The following is a 25,008-nucleotide window of genomic DNA, read 5'->3' on the forward strand; positions in this document are numbered from 1 at the left end:
TTTAACGTTAACGTCCTAAGTTGGTTGCTAGGTTGCTCAATACTTACAGTAAAGAATATCCAATTTAGCTAAAACGCCCTAAAAGCTCTTATTGGCTGAACAACCAAGGAACCTGTAACTATAGCTACTACATTTCAGATTGATTATCTACTAGATACCTAACGAAGGTCCTGACTGTACAAGTGTACACTGTATACAGTCACCGCAAATAAAATGGGACAATGAAGGTCGCAAAAATTTCTGAGACTCTTATTTGTGGACCCATAAAAGCTTGTCACATAATTTTTCGTCTTTAGTTGTGTAACATATTATTGCAGACGACTGTACACAGACTACATAGTGCATAAAGTAGATAATATTTTCATATTCGAAAGTTATTGCAATGGCACATCAGAGTCCAAACAAATATCGTATTATAAACCATTTGTTTCTGAGTATCCGTTAGTCTCCGGTGGTGCGACCATGAGGATGAGAAAGCCGTCGATGTCGTGGATCTCCTTGGAGGTGAACTTAGCTGAGATCTGGTGGCGTCCGGCCCAGGGTGGGGTCAGCTTGAACTGCGCGGTAGCGAACTCGCCGGGGGGTACGTTCTGGAAATTATTTTTAATATTTCATTAATTTAGATGTGTAAAATGGTAAATACGAGGGTGCGGTATGCTGATGACGGGAGGACTTACGGAACTAACTTGTTCCGTCTATAGTCCTTTGAGTCATCGGCAACCCGAACCCTCCTTAGAGCTTGTACACTCCTTTTTGCTGTGTACTTAACACAGCAAAAGGGAATGTACAAGTTTCTAATGGGGTGGCAACGCGCATGTGACACTGTTTGAGTTGCAGGCGTCCATAGGTTACGGTGACCGCTTTACATCAGGCGGGCCGTATGCTTGTTTGCCACCGACGTAGTATTAAAAAAAAATCTATGATCTGAGCGCTTAAACAAGGCTTGTATTGTCGCATACAAATCCACGTGCTAAACTTAGGTTAGGTGCCTCATCCAGAGTACTTAGGATAGATAGGTACTTCGATCCGGGCTCTGGGTGTAGACCTTACAATTTTTCAGCGGCAGGTATATGCAGGAGTATCTCTAGCATGACAGTAACTTTGAATTCCTTACGCGACACAGTTTGCTTTCCATCGGGGTTAGGGTGAAGACACATATATCAGCTTCGAATCGCATTTTGTAGTACAAAAACGCAACATTGTATGGAGATGCGTCCGCATCAATTCACTCTTCCGCATCGATTCAGCTTCAGCATTAAATGCGTATGTGTAACTATCCACTTCTCATGCTGAAGAATGCTTATTCAAGATAAAGCATGAGAACGGCTGCTTATGACATGAGGTTAGATGCTTGCGGATGAGAAAAGATGATTACGCGTGAGTCATGACACTTGCGATTGATAACGGCTGCTTAAGGGAGGGATGCGAATGAGCAAGGCTGCTTAAGCATGATATTATGCTACGTGTCCATCTAGCAAAGTGCACTAGTTTGTTTACATTGCAATAATTACTTACTTGCAAAAATGGACGAGGATAAATTGATTATGCTAGTAGTTTTAAATTGAGAAGGACATTTCTTTAAATCTGCCACAAGTGCTACAAAACATCCATTGATAACTCTAGTTTTCCATAGTGGATTAATCCATGTGCTTCGTTTTTTGCTTTTTTTCCTTTTCATTGCTTCTATAATACACTTCTATAATTCAACTTCAACTGCGGCATAACGTATGCGATTCAATTCAATAGCATGCGATCGCATGGTTAAGCAGATGAAATGCATGCTATATGATACTTCAGCTTTAAAAACGTGCGTTAGCTCCCTTTAGCACCTGAACACCTGTAACAGCATACTTTAACTTCCGATGCGTATAGTGTGTCCAAAATCATCCAGCTAAATGCGATTCGATGCTGATATATGTGTCTTCACCCTTACGCACCCGGAATCCGTCTTGGGCAAACCAATTGAAACTTACCTCATCAAGAGAGATCTTAAGCTGCTCATCCAACCCCGGTCCCTGGATGTAGAACTTCCCGTTCTTCAATGGAATAGGCAGTGGATTCTCCAGCTTGACAGTAACAGTGAACTCCTTGTGTGACACGGGTTTGCCTTCCACGGTAATCTTAATGTCAGGGTTACGGACTCGGAAATCATCTTGGGCGAAGTAGTCGAAGTTCTTGTCCACTATTGAGGCGAGGCAAGCGATGTTGAAGGATGCCTGAAAGATGATAGAAACTTTGTAAAGATCTTATCTTACGTTAAATCTATATTATCTTTGGAAGGGGTTCTGGAGACGAGCAAGAATTCCTCTAAAGAATGATATTTCACTAATTAACCTTGTCTGTAGCGCAAACAGCGTACCTGATCCACCAGTCGCTTATAATACTCGTCGAAGGTGACCAGCATAGTGATCTTCTCTTTGGCCTCGGGTGCTAGCGTCGTGTCAAACTCGTGTCGTTTGACAGACTCGCCAGACTTGCCCGTGTACGTCACGGTGTCCACTCGCATCACACCTTTCACTTGGTGCTTGTTCTCTAACGAACGGTTGTTCATGTGTAGAATCTGAAACACAACATAATCAGATTTAGCTTGTGAACTTTTTTCTTTGATTTTTACACTGTAAATATCCACTTTTAGCAAATTTCTGTTTAGCAAAGAAGGCTGCTCACCAAAAAAATTCTTCTGTGCAACTAAAACGCAACTCATGCTAGACAATCTGATGGTTGACGGAAGAATGAGTTAGAAGAATTTTGTAACCAAAAGACTAAGCAGCAGAAATTCCCCCTTGGAACTTGTACACTCTTATTTGCTGTGTAAGTACTTAACACAGCAAAGGGGAGTGTACAAGTTTCTAATAGGTTGGCAATGCGCACATGACACTCCTTGAGTTGCAAGCGTCCATAGGTGTCGGTGACCGCATTCCATCAGGCGGACCGTATGCTTGTTTGCCACCAACTTAGTATTTAAAAAAAAAACAGGGCCTTACTGAAAGGACTTAACTGGCTGAGACAATTGAGGCATAACATAATACTATAACGCATAAAAAAATACTAACGACACCAAAATCCTGCCCGATCTTGATATCATCTCTCAGCTCGAAGTCAAACACGACATCGTTGAAGGCGTCGTTGAGGTAGTATCGTGCAAAGATGTTGGACGACCGACGTAGAGCCTTCTCCATCGTCGCTCGCTCCTCCCACGTGCGCTCCGGATATTTGTAGGAGTCAGTTATGTCCTGTAAATTAATCAAGGATATCTTTAGTATTAATTAGCGCTACATCAAGGGTTATCGGTCCATTTTGATGCATCTAAGTCATCTAAGATATGTTTGTCAGTATCAAAAGTGGTATTTGTGTTTGAAGTGTTTGCATTGTGCAAAATTAGTTTTTTGTATAAACTGCTAATAAATAGTGCTTTCCAGTTTTGGCGCGCCCGGTCATGGAGGCTGATTCGTATTCAACGATTTGTTACGATACCGTTGTTGTTTTGATAAATGATAAGACTTGAACAATATCTAAGACCAATTCTAGTTCTGAGTTCTAAGAAACTGCCATCTTAGTCCAGCTTATACGTGCACATGCACATCCAGTGTTTTATCTCAATATAATTTTTAAGAAAAAAAACCGCCTTCCTTTGGGGTTCTGGTGATAAATACTTTCAAATGTTGGATTATGTTATCAATTCGTCTGTATATTTTTTAATGTTTGTTATTCGATATCTCCGTCATTTCTGAACCAATTTTGAAATTTGGATGATTCTGTCTGAAGTACTTACAGATGAGAATGATTATCAGAACGGAACTCTAACCAGGGGCGGCTCACTCTTCATCAGCAGTTCCACTGCACCAAATGTCACTGTTCTGCACGTAAGTGCATGCTGTTCTTATAAAAATACAAAAGTCACTATAAGTGTGCCGTTCAGATTTGAGGAGTTCCGTTCGGACCATCATCAGCAGTTCCACTGCACCAAAAGTCACTGTTCTGGACGTAAGTGCATGCTGTTCGTATAAAAATACCAAAGTCACTATAAGTGTGCCGTTCAGATTTGAGGAGTTCCATTCTAACCATCATCAGGAGTTCCACTACACCAAATGTCACTGTTCCGTACGTAAATGCATGCTGTTCCTTTAAAAACACAAAAATCACCATATGTATGCCTTTCAGATTTGAGGAGTTCCCTCGATTTTTCCAGGATCCTACCACCAGTACCGGGTTCTGAGAAAAATGGTACCAATCTGTATGCATATACATTCAATCAAAATTTTTCAAAATCGGTCCAGGGTGGCTAGCCGAATGGCACAATCGCTCACGAAACGCTCACGAAACGAAGCGCTAGTAGATATCTATCTCTATCGCGCTTGCGTATTGGCGCGACAGAGCCAGCGGCGTATCGCTTTCGTTTGGCGTCGGAGAAATGCCATTCGGCTACGGGGCCAGGAACGACGGATATATCGAGGAACAAACATAAAAAAAAAAATACAGACGAATTGAGAACCCCTTCCCTTAAGATTTGGAAGGCGGTTAAAAATGAACAAGATGTTTCACAAAACAGCGCCTGTTCATTTTATCGAAGCATTATGTTCATAATTGTAACACCAGCATCGCTTGATTCAAACAAGGCGTTACATGAATCTTACCTCTCGGTCCATCTTTCCAATGGCTTTAGTAGATATAGTCTGTCCAACAGAAGTTGTGTCCCGAGCCAGTAGCTTGAGAGGCTGGATTTCTCCCGAATATTTCCATAATACCTGTACAACAACATACAATTACTACTAAAACCCAGGTGACCTTTCGTAATTGGCTAAAAGATAGCGATTTATATGCGCAGCTGGCGTTCTACGCTTATGAAACGACGCGCTTTATAGCCAACTCGTTGGTATGAATGTAAAAATAAGCCGTATTAATTTCATGTAATATAGGTGAAGAAGTCTCTTTGCTGAAGAAGGATCTTTGCTGGTTTTACAATACAATAATAATATAGGCATTTTAATTTGAAAACAATGCACTATGTCGTACGTGTTATAAGTCAGTTTACGTCATAAACAAGTACCTACATTAATTCTAGTTATTTTTATCATTTACTACTATTTTACACGTAGGAATTTATTCCGATTCTAAATACCAATATGGACAGCACCTACCGTCAGGATAATTATATCTACTTAATTCGCCTGCCGGCCTTCTGAGCTAATAAGAACTAGAGCGGTTAAGTCAATATTGACGTCAACTAACCTAACCTTATCAGCATTGACTTGCGCGAGTTGCGCGAAAACGTATGCCTCGTCATACGGTTTCTGTATGTCGGCGATCGGCGTCATGAAACTCGCCAACAACGCAGCAGAAGAGATCTTCGGACAAGTCTTGTGGGGTTGAAACTATATGACAGCATCTGAGCTACTGAGAACTAGTGTCGATTAAAAAATGACGTCACTAACCTTATCAGCATTAACTTGCGCGAAAACGTATGCCGCGTCATACGGTTTCTGTATGTCGGCGTCGCGAACGGCGCGAATGGAGGCCGGTCCGCAGCGGAAGAGGTCTTCGGACATTTCTTGTGGCGTCGAGTCGATGGCTTGCCATCCGCCGTACTCAGGACCTAGGTCGGGTCGCTCCATCCATACCTGGAAATAATTGAAATTTGACTATATACTAAGCAAAGAAGATGCTCATAAATCGAGAAACCACTAACTTACATTACACATCACTAATTAACGTTATTTTCAATTCAACATCACTTGAAGCTTACCATGCATTTCAAATGTTCTTAGTTTGTTATGCTTTTGTCACTTTTGGTACTGTGCTAAGATAGACTCCACAGAATAATACATCAAAGAAAAGTATTGGTCACCGACGCGCGACGTCCCTATCTGCTGCTGGTAACTATGTCTAGATAAATAGACATAGTACCATAATCAAATATTTTGGCTCAATATACGGCATCGATGGACGTTGTAGATTTTAATAATTATAAAATTCCACCAAATTTAGACAAACAGGCTGTATCATAATAATTTATTAAGCACCAAGGCTGATGACGAATCGGCCAAACTTTATTGCGTCACAGCTGACGTGTAATTTATATTTACTCTGAATGAGATGATTCAAAGTGGGCGCTTGAACCATATGACCCCTTTTCGAATTCCAGAGAAGGAACAGATATGGGAACTGTTCGTAGGAAGACGTTTTAAGAGCTAAAGAGAAGAGATAAAGATATTAAATTTACTCGTAATTATAATGATCTCATCTAATAGAGATAGATACTGGATGTCCCTCAAACCAACGCCAAAACGAAAATTGGTGATAGGACATCTCATTAGCTATCACATTCAGCGATTTTGACCATAACGAAAATGTCATGGTTTTTGAGACATATGCCTCTCAATAGAAAGACTAGATATTTTCGGCATCAATTACCTCGTTCCAAACATGGTAGTTCCAAATAGAGTCTTCCGTGAAGTGGTCGAGCGTGTTCCCGTCTTCGTCCTTGATGACGTCGACTGTCAGGCTGCCCTGGCTGTCGTGGGCGGCATCATACCCGGTCACTGGCCGGCAGGGGATACCAAGCGCTCTGCAAACTGAACACAGGTTTATAAGTTTAGATAGGATAGCAAGGCTTTTCAAAAATAACCTGAATGAAAAGATGTACCTGATACATTTAGCACACCCCATAAGGGATATGAATTACGAAGATAACTTAAGGAATGCAATTATGCAACGTTTTTAATTAATAAGAAACATTCTCCCCTCTGAATCTTATCTTTACCTAGCAGTGGCGGCTGGTGAAAATTTCTGATAGGCAACACGGAGCAAAAGAAACCTACCTTCACATTATTAGGTACTTTGCTATTAATCAATTGAGGCAAGCCTGTGGGAATCGGCTTGTATGGATCAGCCGCTCCTGTTACCTAGTTCTGCGCGCGCTTATCTTCTTTCTAAATATATAAAAGAAGAAGCTGACTGACTGACTGACTGACTGACTGACTGACATATCAACGCACAGCCGAAACCGCTGGTTCTAGAGATTTCAAATTTGGCACGTAGGTTCCTTATATAGTGTAGAGGAGCACTAAGAAAGGAATTTTCAAAATTCACCTCCTAAGGGGGTCAAATGGGGGTTCAAAGTTTGTATGGGGAAACAAGATTAGTTTGCCTATTTTATTCGAAACTTCACAGGAAGATTCCTTAAGACATATGACTGAATACGTGTTTCAGGTTTTTTGAAAATTTAACTCCTAAAATGGTGAAAAGGGGGTGATAAAGTCAAAAAATCAATATGGGTATCGTTTTTATGGTTTATCGGGTCGCTGATCACGATAAATACAACGTTTATAAAATCTAACGAGGCGGAAGTGAAATACCTTCTCCCCTGTTGTGGTGCAATGGGGTTTAAATATCAAAAAAATATATAAAAGAAGATATTGACTGACTGACTGACATATCAACGCACAGCCGAAACCGCTGGTCCTAGAGATGTCAAATTTGGCACGTAGGTTCCTTATATAGTGTAGAGGAGCACTAAGAAAGGATTTTTCAAAATTCGCCTCCCAAGGGGGTCAAATGGGGGTTCAAAGTTTGTATGGGGAAACAATGTTAGTTTCACTGTTTTATTCGAAACTTCACAGAAGGGATCCTAAAAACATATGACTAAAGACGTGTTTCAGGTTTTTTGAAAATTTAACCCTTAAAAGGGTGAAAAGGGGGTGATAAAGTCAAAAAACTAATATGGGTATCGTTTTTACGGTTTATTGGGTCGCTGATCACGATAAATACAACGTTTTTAAAATCTAACGAGGCGAACGTGAAATAAGGAGAGAAGGCTCCCCTGTTGTAGTGCAATGGGGTTTAAATATCAAAAAATATGTAAAAGAAGAAACTGACTGACTGACTAACTGACATAATATATCAATACACAGCCGAAACCGCTGGTCCTAGAGCTTTCAAATTTGGCACATAGGTTCCTTATATGGTGTAGAGGAGCACTAAGGAAGGATTTTACAAAATTCTCCTCTTAAAAGGGTGAAATGGGGGTTCAAAGTTTGTATGGGGAAACAAGATTAGTTTGACTATTTTATTCGAAACTTCACAGGAGGATTCCTAAAGACATATGACTAAATACATGTTTCAGGTTTTTTGAAAATTTGACCCCTAAAGGGGTGCAAAGGGGGTAAAGTCAAAAACACAATATGGGTATCGTTTTTATGGTTTATCAGGTCGCTGATCACAATAAATACAACGATTTTAAAATCTAATGACGTGGAAAAGAGATTTTCTCCCCTGATGTTGTTGTGCAATGGGGTTAAAATATCCAAAATAGCCATAAGTATAGCTTTAGTTTTCATCTTTACTTCTGGTTCAAGAGATTTCAAATTGACACGGAAGTTCCTTAGAGGAGCACTAAGAAAGGATTTTTCAAAGTTCACCTCCTAGCATGATAATTTGACAGGGGCAAGGACAGGGACAGGGACAGGGACGGGGACGGGGACGGGATAGGGTTAGGGACGGGGACGGGGACGGGGACGGGGACGGGGACGGGGACGGGGACGGGGACGGGGACGGGGACGGGGACGGGGACGGGGACTGGGACAGGGACAGGGACAGGGACAGGGACAGGGATAGGGATAATAGGGATAGGGATCGGGATAGGGATAGGGATAGGGATAGGGATAGGGATAGGGCAAGGGATAGGGATAGGGATAGGGATAATAGGGATAGGGATAATAGGGATAGGGATCGGGATAGGGATAGGGATAGGGATAGGGATAGGGATAGGGCAAGGGATAGGGATAGGGATAGGGATAATAGGGATAGGGATAATAGGGATAGGGATAGGGATAGGGATAGAGATAGGGTTAGGGATAGAAATAGGGATAGGAGTAGGGGACGGGGACGGGGATAGGGATAGGGGAGGGACGGGGACAGGGACGGGACGGGGACGGGGACGGGGACGGGGACGGGGACGGGGACGGGGACGGGGACGGGGACAAGGATAGAGATAGGGACGGGGATAAGAATAGGGATTGGGGTCGGAATAATCGGTCGGCAATCGATATCTAGGCAGTGTAAAATGCAGGTGGCTCAGTGGGAAGGGATTAGTAAGTAGGCATCGGCGAGTATCCTGCATCCGTAATAACTATTACATTCAATGTGCTGTAAGAAGATCGTTGTTTGCTTGCCTTTTATATGTTTACATTTGCAATAAGTATAAGCAAAATGGAAAAAATTGTAAGCGATAATGCAAGGAAGTACTTTTTACCCTACCGACCATAGCGTCGAGATACTGGCTATGTGGGTTGTATGAAGTTTCCCCAGTATAAATATTTATACATATAGGTAAAATACATACATATTCGTACCTACTACCTACGCTGTGGTCGCTGTGTAACAATTCTACAATCATTGCAAGAATTTCTTTTAAAACAATAGTAATATGTGTAAGGTACAGTCAGCCAAAAAAGTGGTTTACCACTTTTCGATCAATAGAGTCGAAAAGTGGGATACCACTTTCTTGGCTGACCGTACAGCAAATAGATCAGTTACAATGGCCCCCCAGTCGATAATTGCCCCGCTTTACCTTAATCTAAATAATCGCGGACAGATGTACCTACAAAGAAACCTACGGATCCAAATGTAAGTCTTATTTTTTGTAAACGTTTCAATAAGAATACTTTTATTACGCGGGCGAAGCCGCGGGTAAAAGCTAGTATTTTATATTTTTTGTACGCCATGTTTTTTTTATGAAATAGGCAGCAAACGAGCAGACGAGCCGCCTGATGGGAAGCAGTCATCGCCGCCCATGGACATAAGCAACATCAGGGGAGTCACTTATGCGTTGCCGACCTTTGAGAACCCTAAATACCTGCTTCTTTAAGAAACCCATGTCATAGCGCAAGGGGAACACCTCAGAAGGTAGCTCATTCCACAACTTGCAAGTTCTGGGCAAAAACGAGCGAGAAGCCCATGTTGTGTCGGTAAGTAATTAAATTGTCTAAAATTCTAATTGAACAACTTACTTGTGGTCAAAACTCCTGCGTAAACCCAGCACTGCGCGTATTTGACAGGTTTTTTCTTAGCATAATACTTCTGCAGGATAGCCAAGGAGCCGACCCACTTAAGCGGGTGCGTTCCTCCATCGTAGTCGCTGAGCTCAGCGCCCCAGTTGCCGATGAGCACGCCGTTGTCGTCCTGCACGTTGATGGCAGCGGACAACGCCCGTACTGTCCGGATGGGGTCGCTGCGGGCGCGACCTTTCACCTGGAGCGCGGGAAACATTGTATGTTTAAGTTAGAGGGATATGAGAAATTAGATATTTGCCAGTCTCTTTTCGGTGAAGGAATATATCGTGAGGAAACCGGACTAATTCTAATAAGGCCTAGTTACCCTTGGCAGTCGCTTTCGTAAAACTAGTCCCTATGCCAAATCGTGGGATTAGTTGTCAAAGCGGACGCCAGGCTCCCATGAGCCGCGGCGAATGCCGGGATAACGCAAGGAAGATGACGATGATGATGAACGAAAGGGACGACATCCATCCCTATAGGCATATCTACTTGCCAGAAAAGTCTTGACCGCTAATTCTTCCTGAGTGACCTATAAATATTTAAGGTGTAATTATGACTAAATATTTCAAGACTTGATTCTGTGTGAGCCCACATATTGCTTGAGAATCTCATCTTTTATTTAACTGTTGGTCTAGAAATTCGTCTAAATTCCATAGATTTGGTGGATTTGTCTTACGTAACGTAAAAATAAACTGTTACCTAGTTCGTATTATTTATTCCGGTGATTGATCTTCAGCAAGTTCTATCAACTTAATTAATAACGATTGGACAAAAGATTGTTCTAATATAGTCATACATACATTAAACTAATCAAAGAGGTCGCATCATCTCACCTTTTGAATGAAACTTGCTATGATTGACCTTAACTTTACAAGCGTCTAATCAATTGTGTTGGCAATTTATTAATGGTCACTTCCTATTTTTAGCCTTGTGTAAATATTACCTAAGCTAGCATGTCTAGGATATCCTAGAACTAAGAAGCTACCCATATGGGTAGCTTCTTCGTTGAATCAGTTTCAAGGTTAGTTACTTACCTTTCCAATTTCTCTGACTAGATAAAGAGCGCAGTCCAGAATGTCTTTCTCGTACTGAGCGTAGTTCCATGGCGTTGGTTTTATTCTGTTGTATACGCCTCGATACATGAGACCACCGTCTTCTTGAACATATTCTTCACGATGACTATGTCCTAAACGAAACAGATATTTGGATAAGTATAGTTAAGTTTTGTATTACATAACTGTACGAAGCAAGCGAATATAGGGCATTTACTCGTATCCAACCGTTTTAAACGCTTTGACTTTTTAATCTTATTATGTACATTACAGATTAAGTATATAGGCTGGTAACTGACAGAAAATTCAAGGGCAACTGATTTAAAACACTGAGAGCTAATCAAATCCAATAATACAACGGTTTTGACTTAAAGATCCATACATTAACATGATTGTTTAACTAACCTGGCATATAAACCTGATCATTCAAGCACCAAGGATTAAAGAGCACGTAAATGGGTTGTGGATGAGTATAGCTCAGGGACCCTCCAGTCTTGAGCTTGGTATCAATGTCGAGCCTCCAAGAAGCGATGATGCAGTTCGCGGAAGCCGTGACGGCTACCATCAGATGGGAGTCCATTTGGCCTTCGTACACCGCCGTCCATGCTCCGGGCATCTCTGAGCCTTTGTCCAGCAGTGGGACTGCGGCTGATGTGTCGTCTGATGGTCCTCGCTTCTCCACATCTGTACGAAAGTGAAAAATCAGGGTACAGTCAACGTCACAATCGGTTAGTATCGTTGCTAATTGTCCCTATCGCTCTTCTTTGGGGTCGCAACAAAGCCAGAGTGAATTTCGCTCGCCACATAGGTAGCGTCAAACACAACACTTCGGCTAGGCCGGCAGGCGACTATACGTCGATACATTTGATAGGGTAACCTATTTTAGTTGGTCAGCAAAATCGTTATAAAATACATACTTTAATTTAAATTACGTATATACAAATCTTTTAATATCATTTCAAAATGTACCTACTCTTGGTCTGGAGTTAATGAGGTACAAAACGTTTATTAATTAGTGATTATGAGATATATGACCTTCCCATACTTTTGCAACAAAGTGCGGCAACATCGAGACTAACCCGTTTCGGTTCGTGTTGTGGCATAAACAACGCGCATATTAACAATAGCATATGCGGTGTCGATACTAATTTTGAACATGGAATGCTGAACAATCTAAAACGGTGTAGGGAACAAATCAAATTATTTTATTAAAACGGTTTAAAAAGTACTAAATTTAAATACTGTAAATAGTGATTCTTAACGGTCGCTTTCGAAAGGAATTGCTCTGTGAAGTCTTTATAATATTTTCGCTGTTTGCTTTCGATACAAAATAAATGGAATCAAAAATATATTGACGAATACTTAAAAAACGTTACGTACTGCACACTGTACTGATGGCGTCATGGCAGATGTGATGTTCCAAATTTATCCAGGATTTGCGTCTCAGCGAAAAATAATAATTTTGAAATTTATTGGCAGTTATGATTTTCAAGGGGTTTACAGGCAAGATAAATATGTATAATAGGGATTGCAAAACTTATAGGTACCTACATCAAAACATTTAGCATAATAATAGGCCAGCTACATGTACAAAAAATACTGCAACTACTTGCATTAAGTGATATCATCTAAGCCCACCCACTGCAGTCCTTGCGTAGGACAATCTATGTTAATCATGCAAGTAACAATCATTGTTTGTTCATACCGGACACGTAGAAAATAAAGGACAGTGCGTCCCTAGAGGCATCATAGGGCCGGTTGAGGAGCAGATCGAGTTTGAAGGCCTGTCCCCGCCGCACCACGAGGCAGCGGTCCACGGGCCTAGACATCAGGTTGAACTTGCTCGTGTGATGGTTCTCCCCATTCGTGTCGTTGCAGAAGTCGATGCCCTGGACGGACAGCACGCCCAGTCTGGTGCCATCAGTCACATCTGAAACAATATTACACATTATGATCGCTGTTTGGCGGGAAGCCAGTTTTTGAGACGCTCTTATGTTTTATGGGGTAATCTCTTATGACTGTCAAAATTTATGGAAAATTGAGTTCATGTATTATTGATTTTCCGAATTAGTAGCTCCAGATAACTAAAACCACTCATTCATACATTTGTACAAAACAAAACAACTGCTTCTCGCGCGGATCGAAAAATATAACACTAGAAGAAGTGCAAAAACAACAACCAAAAATTAAGTTTCATTAAGGTATAATACCTACAAGGTAAAGAAACCGTTGATATACCTGGCTGATATGGTATGATAATATATTTACGCCGCCTTCCAATGTGTGACCGCCACCAATTTTTGAAATACTCCATTATTATTCAAAATATTTAAAAAAAACTCCGTTAATTTATAAAGCAGCCATCACTAATAGAGTCTCGTCAAAACTGTCAAGGAAACTATACGTTCATAGGAAACAGTACGATGTTCGAAACTCGAACCGCGACTTGCTAATTGTTACCACAAACGTGCGGTTCTTTTGCCATTCTGCCGTGCACTGTTTTAGCGTAGGATTATATCTCACCAGAACGTATATATCTAACTGGCCATGATGTCATAGCCGTAGTCAACAAACGCGAAAAGCTTCCTGACACCCGGAAACAAAAAAACATTGACAGTACCAAGGTCCGGTGCACGTTACTCACAAAAGTGTGTTCTACGACAGATCTGTCCAAACATAATGGATGACCTCATGAGAATGACAATTCCTCGTAGATCATGATAATTCAATCATAAACATAACTGAATCATATCGTCCATACATGGGACCGCACAAGAAGGACAAAGTCATAGAAAGTTAAATTAATCAAATTACCTACAGTATATTAACAAGTGCCTGCCCACATATCTATTTGTTTTATTGTAATGATATATTGTTACACTCCTATATCTATTATGTAGGTATGTATTATGTAGTTGTTTAAGTTGTTACATAAAGTCGGAATAATACAGATACCTAACTCTTTTAATTTGCTCTATTATCATTCCTTAAGCTGTATGTACCTGTGGTATCTAAGTAACTTTTCCGTATCTTATACTTTTAAACGAGCAATTCTTGTATATTTATTTATTTATTTATTTATTTATTTATATATATATTTATTTACACTGACGATCTCGGAAACCGCTCTAACGATTTCGCAGAAATTTGTTATGTGGGGGTTTTTGGGGGTGAAAAATCGGTCTAACTTATCCTTAGGTCCCGGAAAACGCGAATTTTCGAGTTTTCATGCGTTTTTCTTCGCGCGCCATCTCGTGTGCAGTAGTTGTACTGTTAAGACAGAATTCTTTCGGTCGATGTAAGTACTATTTATTGCAAACACTAGATGGCGACACAGGTCAAGGCTAAAACGAATAGAAAATACACTATTTGAGTTTTTGTGGCGAAATGCGCGCCATCTCGTGTGGAGTAGTTGTGTTGTTAAGGCTGAGAATTCTTTCGCTCGATGTAGGTACTATTCATTTTTGAACTAGATGGCGACACATGTCAAGGATACGAAACAGAACCGAGCGAAGCTCGGTTGCCCAGATATTTTTATACTTAAGAGTCATGTAATTAATTAACTATATACCTATCATGCGTAGTCATTTATGGATTGATCATTTTCTTATACTTGTTAGTTACATTACATGTCGAAGTACCCATACCTACTATGTAAACTTGTAAAGCGGAGATGCAAGTTCAATAAAGTTAATATTCAGCATTTGATTCGGTTCGGTGCTCAACATAGACTTACGTTACGAATAAAGGCAAGATTATTTTCGTCTTTTTCCGACTGTCAGATGACTTGGATGATAGCAGAGTTTTATCGAAATTGATTTTCCAGCGTGTTCGCGTCCAATTACAAAAAAAAACATGTACAAAGGCTTTTTTTGAAAACGTTCCTTGTTGCTATGGAAATTTTCGAGTCAGAATTCTCTTCTCTTTCTCTTCTCTTTCATTTAAAGTCTATTCGACTTCGATCATCACCAAAAGTTATAACAAACTAGCATCTTATCTTATCTTAAATCTGCGGGGGCCCTTCCGGATACACTTCGACCCATCGGGATCTTTTGTGCAATTACCCCCTTCGATCCTAAGATCCTTCAGCTATTCAGGAGCTTCTCGACCATCTCTACGTATCGGATGATGACTTGATGAGGCTCATGGGTAGCTCTCTGAAGTCCTTTGGTGCTAGGTAGCCTGCTCCAAAGTTCCTCATTCTTTGTCTGGCGAGGGCGTGACATTCACACATTAGATGTCTGACGGTCTCTTCCTCTTCGCCACACATGCGACAATCAGTGTTGTCAGCGTGTCCCATCTTGGCCAAAATCCCTTTGACCCCGTAATGGCCTGTGAACACCCCCGTTATAATTCGGAGTTGTCTTTTGCCTAGCTTTCCTAGCTTTTTGCTCCATCCAGAGTCTACACTCCGCAATGCTTCAGACCTACCAGGGCATCCCACTCTTTTTGGTGATTAGCCTTTGTTTGGTCTTTAATAGCCGTTTTAATGGTTCCTTGTGAAAGGCCCACAAAAGGTTCCGGACCTATGAAGTTGTCTTCAGATCCGGCTTTGGCAAGTTCATCAGCATTTTCATTGCCAATGAAGCCTTCGTGTCCCGGTATCCATACCAGTTGCACTTTGTTTTGCCTTCCAAGCTTGTTAAGAGCTTGGATGCCGTTTAATACCAGTCTAGAGTCAACTCTGGGCGATGTAAAGGCTTTGAGTGCCGCCTGACTGTCGCAGAGTATATAGATATTCTTACCTTGGGTTTGTCTAACTATATTCTCATGTACACAGGCTAACTAGCATACTTATTAGTGTTTTTACGACGATACATGCACCTATTTGGTCTTAATTACAGTCGTGGGTGAATCGTACTGGGATATGTTGCCTTGAAATAATAAGCGTTTAATAGGATTTCCCACACACTGGCATCCGCGTGGGCCGCTCAAAAGGAATCATAGATAGGTACATTGGATAAGATGATAAATGTGCATTGATAGCATTATTGCGCTTTTGTTATTCATAAATGTCTGTCGGTCAAAAGCGCAACGGCGGCGGTAGATTAAGTCGGTTTCTTAGGCGCTGTTTGAAGGTCCTGTAAAGTCAAAAGCGCTTATTTTAATTGAAATGTTGTGAAAAAACGTCCAAAAAAAAAAAAAAAAAATAAAAAAAATTTTTTTTTGGCGAAAAATTTTTAAATTCATATAATTTTTTTTTTTTTTTTTTTGCCTAGAAACGCGTTATACGATTGTATACAAATGGTGAGATGTATATCATTTAACTGTGCATAAAACATAATTTTCTCGGATTTATTGTCCTTTATCTTTGAAGAAAGCATATTGTTTAATTTATTGATTAATGAGCGCATTCGTCATTATAGTTTATTATTGTCGTAAAATTAAATTAAGACTCTGTTATTAACAACTTCACATTACATATTTACAAACAATACAATAAAATAACTATTCCTTTGTTGTTATGAAATAAAACTTTTCATTTATTCAGCTGTGACTTGCTTTCATCTGAATCGTCCGTGACATATTTTGGTGGCCAAAATTAGTTGAGACATTTTGTAATATAATGTAAACTTTAGATTTTGATGGTGTCCTAGGTAGGTATGTCTATCTTTCCTTTCCTAAATATTTACTCTACATAGAGTCTGAGTACTCTGGGTTGTTATAATGTAATAATATAGGGTATGCGATATTTGGGTCAACAGATTATATAAGTACAACATATTTTAAGTAAATGGATTATTTTGGTATATTTTTCCATATTTATAAACCGCAATGTCTTATAGAATAGGCTAGTTTCCTATACTTAAAATAAAATATTTTATGCAGTGCACGAAATAAAGCACCACAAAATTATAAGAAATATATGGACAGTAGTTATGTTTAAACATAATTTTTATTTAATAAGTCAAAAAGAAAGATACAAAGTAAGTGAATTGACCGTGACGTCACTCCTCAGTATTTCATAGTAATTCCATATTAGCAAATCGTTTTGACAGTTCTTAAAAAGAAGCTGATTTGACTAGTAGGAAACTAGCCTATTCTAGATTTGCGATGTCCCAAGTCGTGTTTTTTAGTAAGCAGTGTGTTTTATAATGTACCTGTGTTCAAACTTTTGAATAAACGTCTTTATTATTATTATTATAAGTCGAAATAGACATACTTCGCCTTAAAGTCGTATTTAAAGTTACATGGGGTTAGGCAAACTTTGAAGCAAGGCTAACACTTAAAGACAATCCTCATACTGTTGCCCTGTCCCCGACTAAAATAAACTACTTATGTTAGTTTTATCCCATTTGACCTTACGTACTAGTGTTATCCGTTTCAATATTTTACTACCATCTTCAGTGAAAAAATATTGACTTACAATGAACAAAAACACCGGGCGATACATGTTAAACTAACATAGTATTGGTATTGTCACGTATACTATTTTGTTATGTATACTAACTGTACTAAGATAAATACCGCAAAACATGTTAACACGACTTGCGTAACTGGTGATTTCATTCATTCATTCATAGAATGTACATACATACCTGTTACCTACATATGTACAAATTACAAAATATAGTTATGTAGGTACTTAGGTAGAATACCTTATAAAAAAATAGCGACAGATATAAAGTAAATAATGTGTTGTTATTGCGCTTTCTTAGTAAACGGGGCAAAATAAACATATTTTGTTATGTTATCGGGTGTAGGTAGGTTAGGTACATACTATAATTCATATACAGGGTGTCCCAAATAGGACACCTTATATATCACTACATAGTATAAAACAAAGTCGCTTTCTTTGTCCCTATGTCCCTATGTCCCTATGTATGCTTAAATCTTTAAAACTACGCAACGGATTTTGATGCGGTTTTTTTTAATAGATAGAGTGATTCTAGAGGAAGGTTTATATGTAGGTATAGTAGCCGTGCGAAGCCGGGGCGGGTCGCTATGAATTATAAAACACTTGGTTTTTCAATTTAAAACAATTTGAACGAATTAAATTCAGTGTTCATTACTTCTTTGTTGCATTTTAACGGTAGAAATCGCTGATAAATCATTGAAATAAAAACTGTTCTTTGTTTTACCAAGAGTACCTACGCTAGTTCGAACTTGCATATTAATATCAAAATATTATTTTGGCTCGAATTTCTGCGACGTCTGCGTATAAGTTTTTGCACTAAGGAAGCTGCCTATTAGTTACCTAATAAGTAACTAACAAAAAGTTGTGGGTATATATTATATTCCCATTAATATTAATAAGCAGGCCTAACGAGCAGATAGATGGATTAATCAGATACAGATATTCGGTAGCCTAGCTATATTTAGTATACAACTTTGATTAGGTATACAACACATACACAATCATGCGAAGAGATTGATAGTCTTTACTCTATGCATCGTTAACTTTCACCAATTTCATTACACTGATACTTAACTTAAACCCAATTAAAAACACGTTCAGGGCCACGGTTGATAACCAGATAGTTTATCTCAAAATTACCGGCATATTGTAACAAAAGTTTCATCTAGGATTTAGTGAAAGAAACACTAAATTAATACAGGGTGACTGTGAATGAAATATGCAGTTAGTTACAAAAGGACTTCAACGCGAACATTGAATAACCGTGCAAAATCGGTTATAATTATAATTAAATCATTAAATTATGTAACTACAGGAGCTCTAGTAAGAGCAGAAAGAAACTTCATACGTACAAAACTGAACCTTTACAGTGATTCAGGGGCGACAAATATTGTACTATCAGCTACAAAAGTGCATGGAGAAATTATGAACGAATTCATTGATAAATTCGCCATGCACTGGTCTAATATATAACACTATCCTTCCCGACTATTTAGCGTTGTCAATATTCAATATAATCTTATATGTAGGTGTGCACGCAAAAACCCTAATAACTGCTGCCTGAGCCTAATCCGTCAGGTTTCAAAAAAAAGTAAGAAACATTATCTAAGAAACTGAATAAACATTAAAAGCTTTAAAAAATGTGCTGAGCCAAACGGAGCAGAGATCGCCCACAATTAACAGTTTCTCACAACTGCCAGGAGTGACCTTTTTTCGGTTGATATGATCACATCAGTGTCTGTATCTCTATGGTACTAGGCGCCGCGCCGGTTGTTTTGGCCGTAGGACGCTCGCGTCGCTGGATCACCTTGAAGCTGGCGCGCACCTTAACGCGACAAGTCATCGAACATTCCTCGAATTCATACGACGAGATGACCAGATGTATTCGAAACATTACTTTGTAACTTTAGTGACTTTGACGTTGGTTGGTTCCAGTTTAGTTCGCTCAACAATGTAAGTATAAAGTAAGTACTACGTACGTAAAAGCGGTCTGAGCAATGTCTTATCAATATCACATCGAGCTGCGATTTTGATTGGAAAAATGCGGCTCTAGGACATTATAAGCCCCTGAATTAATTTATGTTTCTACGAGTAGGTATATTAGACGTATTAGGCCTCGCCAGATTAGTACCTTAGTTGACTACTTTGTTACCGTACAAAAATCTTCTCTACATTTTATCTACATTAAATTTCAATCCGTTTCAGTGTTAAAAAAGTAATATTGGGTTGGTAAGAAAGTAATGAGCGATCGATTGAATTCCACATAAAATTTTTGAGAGAGTTCTAGAATCTTCTATGGTCGAAAGTATATAAAGGGCGAGTCGCACAGTTTCTCGTCAGTCATTCACTAGCTGTCGCCGAGCTAATATAAGGAAGAAAATGGACGAATTAAAAGTGCATGTAAGGCATTGCTTACTATATGAATTTCAGTCTGGCCATTCAGCCGCCGAAGCAGTGCGTAATATATGTCAGCGTGTTGCTCCTGAAGTTGTGTCTGAGGCCACGGCGAAACGATGGTTCCAGCGGTTTCGTAGTGGCGACTTTTCATTATCAGATCAACCAAGTCTGGTCGACCGGTGAAGATTGATGTAGCCAAATTAAAAACCTTAATTGAAGGAGATCCGAGGCTAACGAGTCGTACTCTTGCTACCGAGTTAGGCTGCTCTCATGTCACCATAGAAACACATTTACACGAGTTGAGAAAAAACTACAAATATAGTGTTTGGATACCGCACGAACTTGATAGAGATCAACTAAACCGCCGTGCCGATATCTGCATACAACTTCTGTCTTTTCGCCGCACATTCAACTGGTTGGACTATCTTATCACTGGAGATGAAAAATGGGTCTTATATATAAATCACACACGCAAACGTCAGTGGCTAGCTCCAAACGAAAAAGGAATAGAGATCACCAAAAACAGAGCCTCACCCGAAAAAAGTTATGCTGTCCGTTTGGTGGGATATTCATGGTATTATTCACTGGGAACTCCTACCAAGTGGAATGACTGTTACCGCATCAGTATACTGTAATCAGCTTGAAAATTTAAACCAAAAAATCTGTCAGAATCGTCCACAGCATGCTAAAGTTTTTTTCTTACACGACAATGCTCGCCCACACATTGCAAAAGTGACTCGGCTAAAGCTATTGGAGCTAGGTTGGAAAGTGATACCTCATCCACCGTACTCTCCAGACTTGGCACCTACGGATTACGCATTGTTCAGATCGCTAAGCAATGCCTTGAATGAAAAAAAGTTCGATGATCAAGCCCATCTACGATAGTACATAGCTGAGTTTTTTGAATCTAAATCTAAGAACTTCTTCGCCGATGCTATTCATTCTTTACCAGAACGATGGAGACAAGTAGTAGATAACGAAGGCCGTTATATTTTTGATAAATAATTGAAATAATAAATTAAATAAAAATTACAATATTGGTTATGATTCGCTCATTACTTTCTTACCAACCCAATATTTTGTTAACTTATTATGTATATGTTATTTAATTTCCTTACTTAAATATAGGTATGTACTTAGACATACCTTGAAGTTAACGAAATTGAATTAAAATGTTGAACATAATATCGTCTTATAATATCGTCATCATCACCATCAGCCATACTATAATACAAAGTACGCATACACAAACAGGTGTGTTAAAGTACATACAAAGTGTACTTAATTATATACATCTAATAATGTGATAATAGAAGCCATTTATGACTGGCAGATGCCAATAGTAAACAATACTTTAAGAAGCAAACCGGTTTAATCGATAACTGCAGATCTATTCATAGAAAGTTTTCCCAATAGAAGAGCATAAGAAAAGTGGTGTTTATTTCGGGATTTTAATCGGGACCGTATTTCAAGCGGAGCGGCGTCCGGCCGAATGTGAGTGTTCCAGTTTGTGGTGATGGCGATACCAGATTTCATTGCCTTCTGACTAATTTCGGCGGCTTTCTATTTTGGCTCAAAAGGTGTAACTAAAATAGTGGGGGTCCGTTTAAAACCCACTTAACCCTACCAGGTGTTATAACCCCGATTCTTTTTTTTTTTCTAGTAGGTAAGTGGCAATATATAAAAATATCCCGAAAAATCCGGGGGTAAGATTTTTTGCATTTAGGGTTATCTGGGTTAAGGGCACATTCGATATTGCGCTCTGTTCTGATTCTGACTAGGTAATAAAAAATAAATTATTTTTTACCCGAAATATTTTTGGCTTCTGTGCGGGTGGAAAAAAGGCACTACACTACAAAAATCCCTTATATACGAACCCATCATCATCATCAATCCCTTATAGAAATATAGACACACTTTCCTAAGTTAAAAGTTAAAAAACGTAGCTTTTCAATTTAATTTTTTTTATTATCTCCATCCATCAAGAGTGGGGATAATTAAGTAAGAAGTAGATAAGACATTTTTCATATCCTTTGTATTTATAAACACGTAAATGGGTGTATTTTTATGGTATCTTAACATACGCGAAACTAATCCATGATATAAAAATTCGCGGAAGCAATAACTGCAAACATTGCAAATTAAGTAGGTATCTTAAAAAAATACATAGATAATTCTAGCTAATAGCTAAGGTGCATTAGCTCTAGTAATTCCGAAAGGGGAATCTTGATATGATGGAAATAATGGTGATTTCTGTGTGACTTTCGAAATTAGACGACATTCGGAGTTACCCTAATGCACCTTACTTAAGTAGTTAGATTACATTATTTTTTTGATTACTTCGTACTAGGCTTGTGCCGTTTCGTTCGTTGATCGGAGCGCTCCGATCTCGTTCAGTCGCTCCCACGAACTAGTTCGCTCTTTTAGGTCTTTTGCTCATTTAGTTCAGCCAGACCAGCGACCGTTGCGGTCGGAAAGATCAGAACGAATGGGACCGAGTAGTGTCAAAATGATACGAATAGTCTACAGATAGTAACATTCCGGGCCGAAAGGTTGTAAGTAACCGAAGTTTAATATGAAAACTTGACTTTTTTTGTTGCTCTGCTCTCACTCTCGGTCGGCGCAGTCACACATTCGTTCTCGATCCAAACCGCTCGTGTTCGCCGATATTGTACTGAACTAAATGAGCAAAGACCGATTCTCAGAGCACGGAAAGATTCAGTTCATTTCGGTCATTGATGGGATTTTATTCCTAACAGTTCATAGTTCGTGAACGACACAAGCCTACTTCGTACTGCAATAAAATGTCATCTAATATATTATGGTAAAAGTAGGTTCTAAATTCAGGTCAGAATTTAAATGAGAGCATTTTAAAAACGAATAGAGTGTACTTAATTACTGATGAGAATTCAAGTAAGTAGTCTTTATTAATCGGTTTAGTCATCTAAAAATGTTTAGCATATATTATGTTTTACATAGATAAGTAAATAAAGATTGTTGTGCAAGAATGTGTAACTTGGTAACTGTGTTATTTGAATGTGACGTGATCAGTGGTCACGTATTTATAGGTATAAGCAGCAAATATATGCCAAATATAACCGGTTTGGGTTTTTATGGCAAACAAAAATATTGTGTGGTAAATATAGCTCAAGAGCTTTACTAAAATTTGGCTGATATGGGAATACTCGTTAGTGGTATATGATTATGAAAAACTATGAAGCAACATTGTATTGACATGAAATCATTTTTTTTTTTCTATGAGGCATGTCAGTAATGTTAAGTGCGTTTTCGTTTTTCCAAAGAGGATCGAGTTTTATAGAGAGTTACTGTCAAAGTAAAACGTGTAATCACAGTGCAAAGACAGCAATCTCTCGACACAAGCTTAAAACTTTTGAACCTCAGTTTTGACAATTTGGCCCATATTGTTAGCTGGATATGTGTTAAAATGTCAAATATTAATATTAGAGCCATCTAGCCGAGCGTTCCCCAAAGGTGTAACGCCATCTAGGTCACCGTACATTTTTCTCTATGGCTTTGAGGTACGTTTTTTTCTTAGACTATCCGTCTATAGGGAGTTACATATTTCTTTGGTTTTTCTCATTATCCGATCTGATATCCGATGAATGTCATGAATGACCGATATGTCCGATATCCTATATGACTTCTGGGCTGCAATAGTGCATGGCGTATTAATTTATAATTTAAATGCATTCATAATATTTCTCCACGCAATTTCGCAGCTTACTGTACATAGACGCCATCTATGACATTTGCCTTTCACATCCTTCCTACATCTGCGGGCCGATTTTTGAGTCTCACGCGTTCGAATTCAGAAAATTGTCACTGAAAATAATAGGCAAGTCACCGTTTTCAACCGGTATTTTAGTGGCAAAATCCCGTATGCGAGATTCAAAAATCGCCCTCCTGATATCAGAGCGGATAACGTAAAAAAGCTACCATCCAAAAGTCCAAACGCCCAAACACCTTCGGTCCTGAGCTTCGGTCATAATTTTTTTTGCTTTTTTTTTACTTTTCCCTAATTAAAATTCTGAAAAATATCATAACGGGCCACTGTTACCAAGACGTTATAGGTGAGATATCATATGTTTAAGCACCTCGGGCACCCCGATATATCTATTGGTCACTGTGACTGCAAGATTGCATGGAGAAATTATGAATGAATTCATTGATAAATTCGCCATGCACTTTTGCAGCTGATGGTACCGACTCAGGATGCTGACCAGTTTAAATACTATTTATATTGCATATAAATAGTATTTAAAAAATATAAAGAAATATAGAATTTTATAACACGTAATTATTAGCTGCAATAAAATGAAATCAGTATTTTGACGTAAGTAGGTTTTTCACTAATATAATCAGATCTATACAACTCGATTTTTCCGGCTTGTCTTTTGACGAAAACTTATAATAAATCGAATAACTTAAATAAGTAAGTATTTTCTTGCGGCGAAGTGCTAATGTTGACTATACAAGTATACACGGATCTTAAACCGCTTTAAGATTTAAAGCGATAAGACAGCCTTGACCTACCGCTGGAAAGGTTGGAGACGTCCAGCCTCGGCGGCCGCGGGAGCTCCCGCAGATCGTAGGACTCCGCCCGGCCGCAGCACCGCGGCGGGCACATGCGAGACACCTTGCTCTTCACTACACCCATGGCTAGTTGGCTACACTTATACAACCCAAGGATGACCTTTAATCACTAATTATCACAAATTCCGAACGATTAGATCATAGCTACTTTTGGACCACTCTACGTCTGCCACAACGTAAACAAAGTGCGTTTATTGATTTTGAATCGCGGATAAACCAGTTGTTTGAAATCGAGAGTATTTTTGCCGCGTTTTTTCGACGCGTGCGCACCTCCGCGCGGAGTGGATCCGTCTGGCGCTACCTTCGTGGTCCGCGGCTTGTATGACCTCTTATCAAAATTGCGAAACAATATAAATCGCTCAGAAAACCTCATCCAGAATGACACAACATAGTCAACATATGAATTAAGTCATTTTTCTGCGGGAATCGGCAAACTGGGAATCACCGTTGAGTCCGTTGACGTCCGTTTAGGAATGTAGGTCATGGTTTGTGGTACCTATGTCTTAGGCCTGATGTGAGTAATTTCACTTTTTTT

The 25,008-nt window shown here is 39.3% G+C and overlaps 1 protein-coding gene across 3 annotated transcripts; it reads right to left on the minus strand.

Annotated features, from left to right (window-relative positions):
- On the minus strand, positions 1-24,775 carry LOC125227370 (annulin). 3 transcript variants are annotated; one of them, XM_048131671.1, is made up of 12 exons: positions 24,414-24,775; positions 12,810-13,034; positions 11,510-11,788; positions 11,087-11,238; positions 10,008-10,248; positions 6,412-6,572; positions 5,433-5,618; positions 4,635-4,745; positions 3,054-3,233; positions 2,360-2,560; positions 1,974-2,216; positions 1-590 (listed from the first exon to the last, which is right to left on the minus strand). In XM_048131671.1, the coding sequence occupies exons 1-12, from the start codon at positions 24,535-24,537 to the stop codon at positions 414-416; spliced, it is 2,280 nt and encodes a 759-aa protein (XP_047987628.1). In that variant the 5' UTR covers positions 24,538-24,775; the 3' UTR covers positions 1-413. The 3 variants fall into 3 exon arrangements, with proteins under 3 accessions (XP_047987628.1, XP_047987630.1, XP_047987629.1); XM_048131673.1 differs by lacking the exon at positions 24,414-24,775 and adding an exon at positions 13,373-13,607; XM_048131672.1 differs by lacking the exon at positions 24,414-24,775 and adding an exon at positions 13,343-13,607.
- Between the last annotated feature and the right edge of the window lie 233 nt (positions 24,776-25,008).

This window comes from Leguminivora glycinivorella, chromosome 6 (assembly GCF_023078275.1).
Source record: "Leguminivora glycinivorella isolate SPB_JAAS2020 chromosome 6, LegGlyc_1.1, whole genome shotgun sequence".
Taxonomy (NCBI): domain Eukaryota; kingdom Metazoa; phylum Arthropoda; class Insecta; order Lepidoptera; family Tortricidae; genus Leguminivora; species Leguminivora glycinivorella.

What these genes read in the sequence shown, in the direction of transcription:
- LOC125227370 (XM_048131671.1), bottom strand. Translation starts at nt 24,537, where the DNA reads ATGGGTGTAGTGAAGAGCAAGGTGTCTCGCATGTGCCCGCCGCGGTGC. An exon ending in CGTCTCCAACCTTTCCAGCG is followed by an intron (nt 13,035 to 24,413) that starts GTAGGTCAAGGC and finishes ATATTGTTTCAG; the next exon opens with ATGTGACTGATGGCACCAGA. An exon ending in TTGGAAAGATGGACCGAGAG is followed by an intron (nt 3,234 to 4,634) that starts GTAAGATTCATG and finishes ATTAATTTACAG; the next exon opens with GACATAACTGACTCCTACAA.